At 36.2% G+C, this 17419-nt stretch overlaps 1 protein-coding gene across 2 annotated transcripts in view; it reads right to left on the minus strand.

Annotated features, from left to right (window-relative positions):
* HSPC300 (hematopoietic stem/progenitor cell protein 300) overlaps positions 1-9615 on the minus strand; it is a 96528-nt gene extending 86913 nt beyond the window's left edge. The window contains exon 1 of one of the 2 annotated variants that reach the window (XM_090412067.1): positions 8833-9615. In XM_090412067.1, the coding sequence (XP_090268193.1) occupies positions 8833-8953 (121 nt within the window). In that variant the 5' untranslated portion in view covers positions 8954-9615. The remainder of the gene's footprint in view (positions 1-8832) is intronic. The other variant, XM_090412066.1, reaches the window with a different exon arrangement.
* Between the last annotated feature and the right edge of the window lie 7804 nt (positions 9616-17419).

Consider the following 17419-nt stretch of genomic DNA (forward strand, 5'->3'; position numbering starts at 1 on the left):
GATCATGGGCTGGCAATCCTTACATGAGTGAGAATCATGTAAAAACATAAAATAACTAAATTATGACTTTTCAAAAATGGGAATTCAGAAGACAGAAATATCAAATCTACATTGGGAAGCTCTAGGAAAACAGTACACCAGCACTCGACTCACAATCAAGTTCTCTTCCAACAATCCTGTCTTAAGTCGAAAAGATCATAAGCTTGAAATCAGGCTTATGATTTATTTTATTTAGGCTTTACCATTTGGCTGCCCAAAAAAGCAAAGTAAAACAAATTAAAAATTTAACATTAGGTTATGAAGGCAACAAAATGGTTCCAGCAATAAATTCATTTTGTGCTTTTTATGTGGGTAGTTTTGAGGGATCACAATTTTTCACAATGAGTTATATGGCATTCAAAATGCAACTTTCTCATTAAGTATGTTAAGCATGGTTAATATGCTGGTCTTGATTTGTAGAGTTAATGAAATTAATATGCAGTACACAAAAAAAGTTGGTAAGTACTGACTTACCAACTTGAACTTACAATTACTGAGAGAAAGGACAAGAGGCCGAGTGGGATGGAGAGCCTTTGTTCACAGGATCACCAAGAGGCGAAAATGACTGGACGGCACATGACAACAACAAAACTAAAAAAAAAAAAAGAAAGAAAGTAACTATTAGTTTAATGCTTCTAATGCCAAAAGAAAGGCCATTATCAGATTTCACTGTAATTACTGACTAGAAAAATGTGTTTCTAGGCTTTTTATTTTTCAACTGATTCTCTAGTTAGTTGATCTTTTGTTCAGGCAATCTAAGTCTTTCCCACACTCTGTAGACTTCAAAAGCAACAGTAGCCATAAAATCAAACTGCCAGTGATGACAAGTGGACAGTGACAGTCCATCAATTTCCACAAGTTATTAGGTCTAAAAAGGCATATCACAAAGGCATTAGGGATTTATTTTATGATAATAGAAAATCTTAGGTTCCGTGTCACCAGAGATAATAATACAAGATGCACAATGCATTCTGGCAGAATGCAGACGAAGTAGAACTAGTCAGATTTACGTCCACAAAAAGCCCATGCTCTAAGGGGCATTTGCCAATAGCTGATTGTTGAGCAGGTGCCTTAATTTTTTTTTTTTTTTTTGTATGTTTGGGAGTATCATGCATCTATATTTATTCTAGTTTGAGTAGGTTTTAAAAATAGATGCAAATTCTAGAAAATGTTATGTTTAAATTTTCTGAGATGAATAGTGTTTTTCCCCCTACACACACACACTAATCCTATAGATGTGTCTATGCTATGCAGTCTGACTTATAAGACACCATAATGCTTAATAGAGACCTGAAGAGGACTCAGAGTAGTATGCTTGGTCTTTAAAACAGGAAAAATGCCACTTTTTTTTCAGCAAGTTGAAACATGATTTTTATGACTTTTTTTTAGAATCTGCAACTACTTTTAAACTATCAATCTGAATAGATATGAATTTGTAAAGCACCTTTAGATATGGGAGACAATTTTAAGGTCCTCCCTTGATAATAATTAAGTGATCATGAAACATTCCTAGAAAATGCCCTCTCTAGAATTTCAGACTGACCACTTCTACATTTGTGTTGACTGCATGCATGTTATAATTTTATATTATACAGATGATCTCTCTCTCTCTCTCTGTGACAGAAACAAAATATCAAAAGCATTCAACTAATGGTGCTCGTTCCTCAGTGGAAAGAATGGAATCAATACACCTCAGTGCTGTGTACTGATTCCATTCATTCTATACAATGAAATTTTGTTGCAATTTAAGTATGTTTGTATTTGCAGAGCAAGAGAACAGCATCCTGACAAAGGCCCTACATCTGAGAAAAATAAAACAAATGTTAAAATTATAAGGAAAACAGAATTTTGTTTGTTTTAGTAGCTCTTAACTTATTTTTATTTCAAAGAAATATATGTTGAAAAATGAAAACTTTTACCGAAAAATAAAAGAGGTTCAGGCCTGTGTTGTTATATCCATCCAGGAGATTGGTTGTTCCAATCTACATATATTTCTGTCTGTCTACTATACCTGCTTGCTTATTCTGTTGTCCAGGGATTAGCAAATTATGAAAAACTACCTGTTATGCAAAAAATGACCCACATACTTTTTTTTAATGATGTGGCCCAATAAGTCAACAGAAGTTGCATAAAGAACTTCTGTTGACTCCACTGACACTAAATACAATCAGTGTCAGTGGAGTGCTAATCGAGTTCTTACACAAAATAAATTTGTGTAAGAACTCGATTACACTTTGAATGGTTCACATGAAGGAAAGTTGAATGGTTTACACTTTGAATGGTTCTTACACAAAGTAAATTTGCTGAAGCAAATTTACTTTGTGTAAGAACCATTCAAAGAAGGTAAAAGTTAATAAATAATTTTTCTTATCAGAACGATCCTTTAAATGATGCATATCTTCTGTGATTTCTTAAAGTTAAAAAGATTTTGTTCATTTTTCTTTTATTAAATAAAAAATATCCTATTTTGTCCATCTGCAGCTACTTGCAGGCTGGCAAAATACACTTGCCATATGTGAGCTGATGAGCCTACTTTCAAAACCTGCTGTTGCCTATTTCAATATTTAATTTGCTATCTTTGCTAAATACTGTGCCTAAACAGCTGAAATGTTCCACTTGTTCTATTAAGTTTTCCATTCAGTATCCATCTGATGTTTTCAATGTTTCTACCTATTCTCAGGCTTTTTCTTACTGACTTTCATGCCAAATTTGCTGATTTAGTTATGGATTCCTGCAGACAATGTCCTGGGATTATTTAAGAGAATATTATCATCTTCATAAAGTAAATAGATGAAATTAACAACTCCAATTTTGATATCAGGCTTTATACAACTTTCCTTCATGTGATCAATACAGATAAAGAATTGTGAATGAGTGGAATGGTTGCCAGAGTCAGTTGTGAGTGCTTTGTCTGTTAATGGGTTTAAGGAGTGGTATGATGAAAGAATTGTGAAAGAATATTTGTTATCAGCAATGGTAAGTTGTATACCACGAGTGAAGAAGAGGACGCAATTTGGAGTAAAGTGGATGACAAACAATATTAAACAGGAATTGTATGCGAAAAAGAGGCTATGGAAGAGATATAAGGAGACAGGTGAAGAGATGCATGAGGAATATAAGACACAGGCCAGAAGAGTGACTAGTATGGTAAGGAAGACGAAACTGGAATATGAGAAGAGATTGGCCCTAAAATCCAAAGAAAATCCTAGGGAATTTTTTAGCTATGTGGCCAGTAGGAGGAGAAATGACTGTGGAAGAATGATATTGTGGGATAAAAATGGGAATAGAGTGACTGATGCAGAGGACATAGTGGAATTGTTCAATGAACACTTATTGGAGTATTTCATCCTAGAGGAGTCAGTTTTAATGCTAGAGGGATAGGACTGGTTCGAGGTCTGGAGGTACAAGAGGAGAGTGTGTTTCAGATACTGAGTACTCTGGATGTCAGTAAAGCTGTGGGACTGGATGGTATTTCACCACGAGTTTTGAGAGAATGTGCTAAGGAATTGAGAGTGCCTTTAACGTGGCTTTTCAATGAAAGTCTGGCTTTGGCAAAGGTGCCCAGGGAATGGAAGGAAGGTAAGATATTGCCATTGCATAAGGGTGGTAACAGACTGGAAGTGTCTAATTATAGGCCAGTCTGTGTGTCATCAGTAGTTGTTAAGATCTTGGAGAAAGTAGTGAGGGACTGTATACAGCATTGGGCAGATGAGGGTAATTATCTGCGAGAATCAACATGGATTTGTGAAAGGACGCTCTTGTTTTAGCAATATGCTAGCCTTTTATAATAAAGTTACAAGAACATTAGATGAGAGAAAGGCATATACTTCAATTTTCTTAGACTTGGCAAAGGCATTTGACAGGGTGCCACATGATAAGCTGATATTTAAGTTGCAGCACATGGATCTGGATGTCAGATTGGTCAACTGGATTCAGGAATGGCTGTCTGATAGGTATCAGAGAGTTGTGTATGGTGGAGCAGTTTCCAGGAGGCAGAGGGTTACAAGTGAGGGTCCCACAGGGCTCAGTACTAGGACCTATATTGTTTAACCTTTATATCAATGACATAGCCAGTGGATTGCAAGGGAATATTCAGTTGTTTGCAGATGATGCGAAGCTGGGAAGGATTATTAGTAATAGTGCAGATGTGGTAGCCCTGCAAGAGGATTTAAATAAGCTAGATAGATGGGCAAATGAATGGGGGTGTCAGTTTAATGCAGCAAAATGTAAGGTCTTGAGGTTTGGGAAACATCGATGGGATGCTGCATACTCTATGGGAGGAGTTATACTGGAGGAAGTAGGGGAGACAAGAGATCTAGGGTTGATGATTGATAGAAATTGAAGAAAATTGATAGAAACAATTTTCTTCAATTTTCTTCAATTGAAGAAAATTGAAGTTTAGGGGACATATTGCAAAGGTGGTGAAGGTAACACAGAGGATTGCTGCTATTATGAGAAGGACACTGACCTGCAGAGATAAGAGGTTTATCATTCCGTTGTATAAGTCTCTGATCAGACTGCAATTGGACTATTGTTCTCAGATTTGGTCCCCAGGATTTGAAGGGGATAAATTAACTGTGGAAAGGATACAAAGACAGATGACAAAGATGATTTCAGGACTGTACAAGGATAGTTATGAGGATCGGCTGAGAGAATGTGGACTGCAGAGTTTGGTGGATAGAAGAAAGAGAGGTGATATGATTGAGACTTTTAAACTGTTGAGAGGTGGTTACAGGGTTGACACTGGGGAGTTCTTTCGCTTGGTTGAACAGCGGGAAGGAGTGATGACAAGAGGCCATCCCTGGAAGTTACAAAAGAAAACTGTGAGCAAGAGGGTAAGGAGTGGTTTCTTTGTGTGGAGGGTGGTTGAGCCGTGGAATGCATTGCCTGATGGAGTGGTGGGAGCGAGAACGGTCAGTGAGTTTAAAGAGTGGTATGATAGACTTTGTGTTTCTCAGGGGGGACCTCCCCTCAATGAGTCTTGACAGACTTTATGTCTTAGGAAGGACCTCCCTCGATGAGTCTTTTGACTCCTTGGAGGCCTGAATAATAATAATAATAATAATAATAATAATAATGATGATGATAGATTGTGTAGATAGATTGGGTCTCCCCCAATGAGTCTTTGGACTCCATGGAGGTACCTATATAATATGTCCAGAATTCATTTCCTACACTGCTGTTTAGACACCACAAGGACCACCTTTTTGTTTGTAAACTGCCTCCTCTAATGATTTAAAAAATTCAACACTTCTTCCTTAGTAGAATCTTTTATGGGGCCACAGGCAATGTGACAATAAGCAACTGGACAATAAGATTTAACTGAACAATAATGTCCTATTGTCCAATTCCCCATTTTGATATTTGTCCACATCACTACTTGATATTTCCTGACAATTAACAATATTAACCTTTCGTTTAGTGTTGAATATTATAGCTAATATTCAAAATTATGTTACCATCATTTTGTTTGTGTTTAAGTCAATACTAAATACAATCTGGTTGGCTAAATCCCAAATTGCCAGCCCACCTTTATTTGACCAATATCCAAACAGATGCTTACTAATAGGGTGCGCCACAAGAGCATGAGGATTCAACATCAAGTCAGAAACCTCAGTTGGTTCTCCACATTCCTTTAAAAGGATTATGTGAGGGCCTCTTTCTAGTTGTCAAGCTCTGATCCCTTAAGCAAACCGCAGACGTAATCAAATGCCTTAGAAATATCAAGAACGACCACAAGATTCTCCATATCTTTTCATGACCTGTGTCAAAAGGTGGATAAGCTTAGCAAGGAGATCTACTGTAGAATGAACATGGCAGAGTTGCTATTGGTGAGCACTAATTAACTGACAGATCTTCAGGTAGTGAAGAAGCTGGATGTTGATGATCTACATCTCTTCTCAAAATATTTAGGTGAATATGGGATGACAGTTTTGATGGTCAACTATTTGTCCCTTTTCAGGGTCAAACTAGATAAAGGCTTGACTCCATGCTGTTTGGTAGGGTTTAGATAAGTATAACTTATACATCCTTTCTTTTAGGGTTACTTTCTTTTAGGATGGAAGTTAATTCTGAAGCAAAACTTTTTAGTAACTGGAGAGATAACATCTAAACTAGCAGACTTATCAAGACTATCTCAGGAATTTTCTAATGTCCTGAAGAAAGATCAGGAAGATGCATGCTGTGAGAAGTTCAGGTTATTGTAGAGGATTTGCATTTTTCTTCTATACAAGAGTCGGAGGAAAAGACTGATGCTAAGAGGTCTGTTCTTTCTTCATTGTCTTTAGGTTATGTTACAATGGAACCATAAAGATGTGAGAGGTGAAAATAAGGAAGGGCAGAAATTGTGCCCAAAAGCCTTAGCATGAGACCAGAGATCTCAAATGCCCATTGAGCAGAGTCAAGATTATTGCATTTGGTACTTATGAAAACTGCTTTGGATTTTAATAACAAAAAAGGAGAAAAAATAAAATGAATTAATTTTAATGTACAGAAATTTTTTTACAACTTTTTTTTTCTTCTTCAAAACTGTTTATATGAATAAAAGAACGTATTTCAAAACTTTCTTAGGATCTAGTCATAGATTATGCTGGACATTTCCAGTATATCACTATTACAGAAAATACTACCACTTTGTGTACAATTCTGATGTGGTGCACATGGTACTGAGAACATTAAAAGATAACCAAAACGCTTAATATGCAATGCATTTACAAATATATATACAAAACATTTATTACTAAGTAAATTAATATGCAAAACTAAGGCAGGCAGCTGACACATGGCATTTATTTACTACAAGCCTTGTGGTATGTGGGAATAATATGATGACACACGCAGTTGCTCAATTTATGACTATGTGTACTTATGACAACATCCCAATGATATGTTTATCGAATACACCTCACTCCTGCAACTTATGGATCAGTGTGTTGTTGCTGCCATCAAGGAATATTGCTTAAAAAATAATAAGGCTATTTCTAGTGCTGAAGGTGAGAAACCCTGAGACCTTTGGATGGAATATAATATCTTACATTGTACAAAGAATGAAGACGCAGCATAGAGCAAAGTGATAGCAGTGTTTGGAAGAATCTGAAAGAAATGGTGTTTGGAAGAATCCATTGAAAATAATCATATATTCACAGGATTTGACAAAGACTTAAAACAGGCTGGTGAAAACATAATGCTGCTAGATAGAGAGTTGGAGGCTGACAATGAAAATGAAACAGAATATTTGGTGAAACTGTGAAAGAAAGAGTTTTTAAATGAAGATCTTATATGGAGAAAGCACAGAAAATTGCATAAGAACTGAGAAAGAAAAAAATAAGATGAAGAGAAGCAGTCCAAAAAAAGTTCATGGTGAAAAAATTTGCAGATTCACTTGCTTCTATTAAGAAGGAAATTCAGTTGTTTAAGGAAATTAACATGGAGAGAGAGAGAGAGAATGATGCAAGCTGTGACTGCTTGCTACAGAGAAATTTGCAGAAAAAGCAAACTATGCAGACCAAACTGGTTATGCATCCAGTGAACTCTAGCCTGCTACCACTATTCTGATTAACCTATCCAATTAAATAATGCAGGAGCTTTGAAGAATTATGCTGTGTTTCTATCCAATTAGTTTCCTTGTAAGTACATAGAAGCACTGTGCACTTATTTCATTATTTACAATAGTGCATAACAGAAATTTTATTATAATTTGTACATTGTATTATTTCACTATAAACAAAGAGCAAAATTAGTTAAAAATATAAAACACAGACTTACACATTTTAGCATTCAGTCATGTTAACCGTTAACAGTATGGTTCATACTGTGAGTTCTGACTTATAATGGGATGGTCAGAACAGAACCCCATCGAAAGAGGAGGACTGAACTGTATATAAATAGGGCAGGTAGTGCTATTCCAGTCCTACTATGCATTTTTTTTTTTTTCTGGCAAAAGAACACCTCTAGTGGGCATTCCTTCTCCTAATATCTGCTGGGTCTAGGGCAAGAGCAAATGCCCACATACCATATGCTTAAATATTTAAATATTGTAAATCAAGATAACAAACTATTAAATAAAATATGTTCTGCTCCCCCCCCCACCCCATTAATAAATATATTTTCATAAAGACAAAAATCATAAAATATGTTAAAGCAATGCTTTTTTATGACTGAAAGTCAGAAAAATATCAAAGACCACAGAATTAAATTTTTATTGCACATGGGTGGGTGTCCTGTTCTTGGGCAGGAGTTGTTTAGATGAATAACGAAATAAAGAAATACATAATTCATAAATTACTATATGATTATTGCATAATATTTATTTATCCATAAGAATGATTCTGAATATTTGATTTTTAATGCCTCTCATTTAATATTTATGTGTGTTTGTGATATGCGGTGTCCTCTAAAGCGCGGGCCATGGGATGATGCCCCCTCCCATCTTACAAGGGTCTAAGGGCAACAATGCTAGAGGGAATGAAGTGCCATCTTGCCATTAATCTTGTATATTTAGATCAAAATATTTAAGTTTTTTTCTAGTCGCAAAACTGAAAGCAGTTATCCGCAGTATCTGACCTTCCTTACATACGATAATATAAAGTTTTTCCCTTTGGATTAAAGAAAAAATGCATATGTTATTAACTACTTTGGTATAAATTATAATTTTTCATAAATGCCTATTAGAATCAGCGGCACATCTTGAACTGTTTTAGATCACTAAAATATCAAGTTGAGTGCAAAAAAAAAAAAAAAAAAAAATCAAAAACCAAATAATAAAATGCTGCTACTTAACTTTCTTTATCTTACCAAATGAATTTAAGAAGTCTGCTATTTTCTTTATACTTGCTGTTATAATTTCAATATATTCTCTATTAGCCCAGTCCTGCTGAATCTGTTTTTGAATGGCTTCTCGTTCAGTAGACGCCATTTTAAGTTTATAAACTAAATCAGCACGAAAATGGAAGAATAAAGACAAATGGAATTCACAACTTCTTGGGAAGCATCTGTACTTCTAAATTCGCACAACTCACCATGTTGCTTCGAGCATTCTTCAGAAGTAGAATTACGCAACTGGCGTCGAAAGGTAATGTGAAGAAATTTACTTAGCCAAACAATTCAAAGGCCTTCAATTGATCTTATTCAGTAACTTATAACTGTAGAACACTCACAGAAAAGAAGAAGAAAAAAAAAAGCAACATAACATTAACAATGATCTTTCAGGACGTCTTGATTCTAGAGGCTATAATAGTTTTAATAAGACCTCCTTTCAACCCATAGATTCCTGGCCGTGTTACATAGTTGCACTTTGTTATTATTTGATTACGTGTTTTGCGGCAATACGAAGCATATAAAATACTAGAAATAATATGAATTTTCAGTTAAGCAACAAAACTCATTGTATATGTTTTTGAATTATAATACAATGAAATGTGTATAATTTGTGTATTATAATTCAAATTTATCTCACATTCCTTATAATGTGAGATAAATATTATGATTGAAAATTGATGTAAATCATATTAATAAAACACAAAATGTTAAAAAAAAATCGAAATAAATATTTCTTGGCTGACTCCAATATCTTAAACGCTTCAACCTAATGAAAAGCATGAATCTGACATTGATTAGAGAATATACAACATACACACAATATATTTATTTAAAATAAATAACACCGCTAACGCCTCCTATTCCCTATAAAGGGTACGTTATATAATCTATTTTATTTAATTTCAAGAACAATACATAATTCAATATTCTAGGCTCTTTTATATAAAAAAAATAGTAGGCAGTAGTTTCTAGTACAAACTTTCCTACATACTAATAAATTAAAGACTTAATTCTGTATGTTAGTCAAGTAAATAATAGTTTAATATCCGACGTTTCACTGACTAATATCTGTCAGCATTTTCAAAGGATACACTGGTAAGCAATAGAAAGTAACAAAAACTAGGAAACTACCATTGACCATTGACGTTACTGACAGGATGGGTGAAGCACAAGTGCTTTTCTTATTCCCCTTTATCTGTAATGAGAGTTATTTGGTAAAGGGAGATTTGTGAGCAATTAAGCTCGCCCTCTGAGGGCAGTAGTGTTAGCTATGATCAGTTGAGAGAAGAATAGTCTTCGGTCTTTTGTGTTTATAGTAATCAGTCTCATTGTAATTGACAGCTTGCACGATTAGTGGGTTTGAATGTGAACTTGACTTCACGAAGAATTTTTCTGCAAGATCACGAAGAAGGGAGGAGATGTATGGAGTGCCGGTTTCTCGGTGAATTTGTGAGTTTCTGATGAACCACGGTGCATCCAGGTGTGACTTGAAGTGTGACTCCATGCTGGTGAGGCGTAGGTGATGACTGGACGTATTACCATCCGGTAAAGAAGCAATTTATTATGTAGGTTCAATTTGCTCTTGCGGTTGATCAATGGGTAGAGCTGAGCTATGACTTTAGAAGATTTGGAGCAAATGAGATTGATGTGTTTGTTGAAAAGGAGTTTCTTGTCCATCAATACCCCAAGATATTTGGTCTCTGAATGCCATGGGATCTTTTGACCAGAGAGCAGGATATCTTCTTTGTTGCAGATCTTTCTTCTTGAAAACATTATGGCTGAGCTTTTGAGGGGGTTCACTTGAATCCTCCAGTTGGTGAACCAGTTTGCTAGCTCATTGATACTTCCTTGGAGTCTAGTGATTGCTAGGCGAGGGCTGAGTGATCTAGCTAGAATAGCGGTGTCGTCGGCATAAAGGGCTGTAGTAGTTGTTCTTGGATTGAGAGGAATATCTGCCATGTAAGTTGTGAAAAGTATTGGAGCCAGAAGAGAACCTTGAGGTACTCCCGCTAGAATTTTGCGCCTTGAAGAAACAATTCCATTGAGTTTTACTTGCATGTATCTTTCATTGATACATGAATATATGAGTTTCACAAGTTTAATTGGGATATTGTTTTCAATTAGTTTGAAGATAAGGCCTTGATGCCAGACCTTATCAAAGGCCTTGGCAACATCCAAAAACACAGCAGCAGTGTGAAGGTGCCAGTTAAAACCATGAGTGATATGCTCTGTTAGTCGGTGAATTTGTTGCACCATGTTGTGAGCTTTGCGAAACCCAAATTGCTCATTTGGGTTTCGCAAAGTAACTTTCCTTCTTTGGAGGCATCTGTAGCTAAAACCAATAAACGGAATGAGACCAAATTTAATATTGAGACTTTTGAAGGCATTGGGAGATGATTTCCGCAAAACAGATTTAGTACCAAAAGTCGCCGATAGGGGAAATTTTTGCGCTGGCAGAGCCGAAAACAAGCGGATAATTACATTAAAGTCAGATAAATTGGAATAATAACATTGCGACGGTGTAAAGCGACACCCGCGTCACTCATTTCAGCTGGATATGTGGCGTGTTACAATGATAATAATAACACAAATTAAACTCAACTAACTTGCGAGAGACACAGAAATTAATATAGTGATTGAACTCACAGGAAATAATGTTTTATTCATCAGAATCAGGGTCGCCTGGACCCCTATCTGATGAATAAATTACACATACACGATTTTCAATGTGCTGACCTTTCTTGTGCACAACAAATTGCATCTGGTGTGCGACATGCTCTGCAGTTGAGCATAAGGAGTCAGACTGGATGTTCATAACAGCCCGTTTTATGTTCTCTTTCAAGACATGCAAGTTGGGAATGCCATCAACATACACAACGGATTTCAAATACTCCCACAGTCAAAAGCACATGGAGTGATGTCTGGGGGATCGAGGCAGCCATGTCGTCGTAAAAAACTGACTGATAACCCTCTCATTACTGAAATGCTGGCGTAAAAGGCACTGCGGTGAACTTTCAGTGTTTGACCGTGCTCCATCTTGCATAAAAATTATGGAGTCCAAACATTGTCTTTGCTGTAATACTGGAATGACAAAATTTTCTAGCATTCGTCGATAAATCTCTTCAGTAATGAAGCAGGTTACACGACCTATATGGGTAATATGCTCAAAAAAGTATGGTCCTATTATGAAATCGGCTGTGAAGTCACACTACACGATTACTTTTGGAAAATGCAGTGGTACTTGCTGGATCGCTTGGGGATGTTTAGATGCCCAAGTTCTGCAGTTGTGAGTGCTGACAGACCCATTCAGATAAAAATGAGCCTCATCACCCCACAATATTCTCCAAGGCCAGTCATTATCGACTTCCATTCGGGCAAGAAACGTTACCTCGAAGGTCATGCGCTTATCATAATCTGTGGTAATTAGTGTTTGCACACGACTGAACTTATATGGATAGAAGTGAAGCATTTTTCGTAAGATTTTCCAGACTGTACCATAAGCCATATCAAGTTTGCGAGTTATGGCATGAGTGCTTGGCCAGTACTGGTCCCTGGGTCGTCGAACACCATAGTAGTAACGTCTGTTACTGTCTCTTCTTGCACTGCTTTCCATCCTAGGTCTAACTCCTAGTGATCCTAACTCCAAATTGGCATGATGAGTGGAGGTCGAGTAATTATTATGGGAATTGATTATGTGGGGAATAGATTGGGAGGAGGAATGGTCACAGGTAGGGAAAGAAATGGAATTTATACAGCCGCTGAGAGATAATTACCTGAGGCAAGATCTAATTGGGGAGACATGGGTTCAAGAGTGCTGGATCTGATCATTGCATTAGAGAATTTAACACTAACCAATCTAATTATGCTCTTTCCACTTGGAGAAAGTAATCGTAGTCTTGAACTGGAAGATTCCCAGACATGCAGAATTTTCTATTTAGAAGGGATATATGTGGAATTACAAAACAGGTGACTATGGCAATCTAAGGGGTCAGCTCTCAGCAGAACTATGACATAAGAATTTGGAGGGAAGAGGTATTGGAGGTGGTCAAGGGATGTTTGAAGAAAGAAGTATATGAATGTCCCCTAAACTCAGAAGGATAAATCAGGAAGGAGTTAAATGGACGAAAGCTTCATTAAGCAGGAGTTGCACATAAAGAAAGAGGTAATCTGAATGCTCACAAGGAGCAGGCAAGAAGAAAGGCTTAAGCGAGATTTGAGAGAATGCTAGCTGATGAGGTCAAAGGAATCGATAAAGAGTTCTTTGACTATATGGGAAGTAAAAGGAGGAACGACCATTGTGGGATGACTTAAAAGTGCTGATGGTTGTGAGGTAACAGAACCAAACCAAACTGTTGAATCACTGAGTGAGCATTTTACGTGGGCATCTAGGTGTTAACATTGCAATGCCAGATTTAACATTGACTGATAGGAAAACATAGGATGAACAAAGGGAGGTACTTAAAATATTGAAGAACATAATTACAAACGTAGCGATGGGATTAGATGGCATATTGACCGGTGTATTAGGAAATGTACAAAGGAATTACAGCTCCCTCTAACTAAGCTATGTAATTTGAGCCTCAGTACTGAGAAGATGCCAAAGGAGTGGAAAGAAGGCAAAGTTCCCTGCATAAAGAAGACTCCAAAACAGAAGTGAAACTTTCACTGATTTCTCTAAAGTATTAGATAAATTGTTGAAAGACGGAATCCAGGACTGAATGGATATGAGTATGATGCTGTATAAGGGACAACATGGTTTTATGAAGTGGAGATCTCGCGTTAGTAATTTGCTTACTTTTTATAATCAAGTGACAATTTGATAAGGGAAATTTTGATAAAGGCTACTAAGTGATATTGTTATACTTTTGCAAAAGCATTTGACAAAGTTTCGCATAGGACGCTATTGCATAACTTGAAGCAAGTGGTAACAGATGTGAATCTGGTGATTTCGATTAGAGGATGGCTGATGGACATATATCAAAAAGTGGTTTATGGAGAAGTTGAGTCCAGGAGAAGGCAAGTGACTAGTAGTGTATCACAGGGCTCAGTACTTGGTCTACTATTTTTTACATGCTAAACTAGCATGTACAATTGTAAATGAAGGTGATGCAGAGATTTCGAGAGAAAACTTATACTAGAAGTATGAGCAAAGGTAAGTGGCTATCAGTTTAATGGGGCTGTGTCAGGTGATGTAATTGTGGAAGTGATCACAAGCTGTGTACTATATTGATGAGATTTTAACTGTAGAAAACTGATGAGCTCAAGGACTTGGCTGTGATTGTGAATAGGGAGCTGAAGTTTAGAGGGCATATTGCGTAGCTAACCAAAACAACACATCAAATTACATGGTTGCTGAAGCAGGGATACAGAGATTATTGTTCTCCTATTGCTTTAATAAATTCACGGCTGGATTACTGCACACAGATCTGAACTCCCGGATTAGGTGGGGGTGACGATGTTGTGGAGAGATCCAGAGGCAAGTAACAAAGATTGTGGCAGGTCTGTGGAATTCTCCCTGTGAGAATAGATTGATTCCCCCCTATATAAATAATTAACCCTTTCACCTTTCCCCCACCCTACGTAATATAATATATATGTTTATATATATATTACGGGAAAAAAACACTGGTTTTTCTAATTTAATTCTCCCAAATTGCCTACCCCCCCTCCACACACTCAATAGTTTTCGGACATCGCATAAAGAAGAAAAGCCGCAACACCCAGAAAAAGGTATGTGTAAATTTCTCTTCCTTATGCTACATATACGTTTTGGTAAACTTACATCTTCAGTGCCCTAAGAATCCGTGAGTAAATAGCCAATGACATTTAAACAAGGGCACTTCTAAACTGAAGCAGGCAAAATAGCCGTAATTATAATAATAATTAAGAAATCTTCCTGTGTTGCTTTATATTGAGAAAGAAAGTTTATTATCTTTTTCATTGACTTCTAATAGAATGTATAGAAAATGAAGTTTCCTAAGTTCTTCTTGTTCTAAAGTAAATTTTATATTGTTATGCAAATTATTTAGGTAATCCTTGAAAGCAATGAGTTCATCTGTTGTTCCTGGCCATATGATCAACATATCGTCTACGTAGCGTAGCCATATTTTTGGTTTTTTATGATAATTGTTTAAAGCATTATTTTCAAAGTTTTCAATAAATAGGTTAGCAAAAGCCGGAGAGAGGGAAGAGCCCATAGCCAATCCTTCTTTTTGTTCCCAAAATTTGTCTTGATATATGAAAAAAGTATTATTTATACAATGTTTATAAATATCTACGATCTTTATAAACGTTTATAAAGATCTTTATAAATATTTATACAATGTTTATAAAGATCTGCGATGTCCGGAGGAAAAAGACCTTTTTAAAGACCGAACACCAAAAGGATGTGCAAAACAGAAGAGAACACAAATCAGGTCTAGCTTTCCATACCACTTCCACCGGCCACAATGTACTCGGGCAGAAAACAAACATGTCGTACATAGAAAAAACTGTTACATAAGGAAATGTAAAGAAGCTGCAAACATGCTTAAAATACCAAAACAATGCAATAAAAATCAAGGATTAATTCTCCACCAAGTTTGGTCAGCTTTAATAAAAAATATACCTCAATCAGACCTCGGACATTATGAACGTTAACAACAGAATGTGGCATCATCCAGCATTGTTTAAATTCAGCACTACTTTGAATCTACATTCTGATTTTCAATTTTATGAATAGTCTGACAGCTACAACTGTATGGCATGAACTATTACTAATAATTTCTCTTTTCTTCGTGTTTTAAACTTTAAGTTAACTTTTACCACTGAAGATGTAAGTCAAAGGACTTACGAAACTTGTCGGGTCTTTTATTAATTCATTGTGTTTTATATAGCTTATTCAAAATAATATGGTCCAATTACCGAAATATACCATGTGAAATTCTAAACCACAGAAACCTCCTTGTACAATATAATTAATATATTGCTAGTAAAAATTCATGAATTACAGAAGAACCAGAATTCAACAACAAAAAAAAAACAGGTATATTTATAATGTAAAGCAGTTTATTAAAATATTAGTAACACTAATGATAGATAAGGAGATGAAGATGTCTTGAGTCGATGTAATCCCAATGACTTCGAGCAAGGATAAGAATCTTATGAAGAGCGTGGGTTTAATCTGCATTATGTATACTGTTGCTGCTTTTTTTCAGATTTTAGGTGTTGGTGTTGCAATTTCTGTAATGTATGTTGATATTATATGCTTTGCTATTTGTATTAATATATGCTTTGCTATTTGTATTAATACAACTTCCACAGTTCCCGTTTTAGATTTTTGAAATGGTTTATGAATTTAAAATTTTGTGGAAGGTTGTTGAGGAGCAGGAATATGAATTCTATCTCTTGTAGATAAACCGTATGAGGTTTTATAGCCATTTGATTGCATAAAGAGTTATTGTGGGTAGTATTAATCAATATGTGACCAAGTTTTACGAAGTGTTACTGAAGTAATTTCTTAATATGTAATTAAAGCTGCATAACTGAGAGTAGACCTCCACATAGCCTTTAAAGGAATGTGGAGAACAGATCAAGGCATTGTTGACCTAATGTCTAATCCTCACCTTCTCGTGGTGCACTCTGTAAGGTATCTACCTGGATACTGAACGAACGAGGATGGGCTGGAAATTTCGGATTTAGCCGCTCAAATTGTATTCTTATTGGCTTGAACCACAATATTGAATGATGGTACAACATCATAGAATTTCATGCGGACTGGGGCAACCTCGGTTAAACAAGGCCCCCGTTGTTTTCGTCAGAGAACCAGGGCTACAGTGAAAAGTCAGCTACTGGAACAAATCCTAAAACACACCCGAACTCAATATCACCAGAACTGAAGATCGGTACTATCAACATAAGAAGCCTGAATATCAAAGAAATGGAGCAAGCTGAGGAATTAGATATGTACCAGATCGACATAATAGGAGTGACTGAAACAAAAAAGACCAAAGCTGGTCAGCTCTTTCTGAGCAATAAATACAAAATGCTATATTCAGGCAATGACAATCAAGGAAAAGAAAGAGTAGCCATAGTATTCAACACAAAAGACGAGGCTGATCTTCTTGAATGGCAGGCAATTTCAAGTAGAGTGATGTGGGCAAATATCAGAATGGAGAATTGGACAATGAGACTTATATGTGTCTATGGTCCCACTGAAGGTTCTCCTAAGGTAGAAGTGGAAGAATTTTTGAGGCTTTAGAAAAGGCAATTGACACAATGAAAAGTTGGTCCTTGTTGGGGATCTAAATAGCAGAGTAGGGAATGATTGTCAAATATACAAAAATATTTTGGAAAAATTTGGAAAAAAGAGCAAAGCTAATAATAATGGCAAATACTTGTTGGATTTCTGCTCAGGACATGGACTGGTTATTACTAACAAACTGTTGCAACATAAAAATGTGCACAAATTCACATGGAGAGAAGAGACAAGGAATAAGAAAAGTCTCATTGACTATGTTATTGTTGATAGTGACGTTTTCTCCATGGTGCAGGACACTAGAGTTTACAGAGGATTTGAAATTTG

The sequence above is a fragment of the Typopeltis vanoorti genome, chromosome 22, assembly GCF_054136105.1.
Source record: "Typopeltis vanoorti isolate ZY-2024b chromosome 22, IOZ_Tvanoo_1.0, whole genome shotgun sequence".
NCBI classification, from domain to species: Eukaryota; Metazoa; Arthropoda; class Arachnida; order Uropygi; family Thelyphonidae; genus Typopeltis; species Typopeltis vanoorti.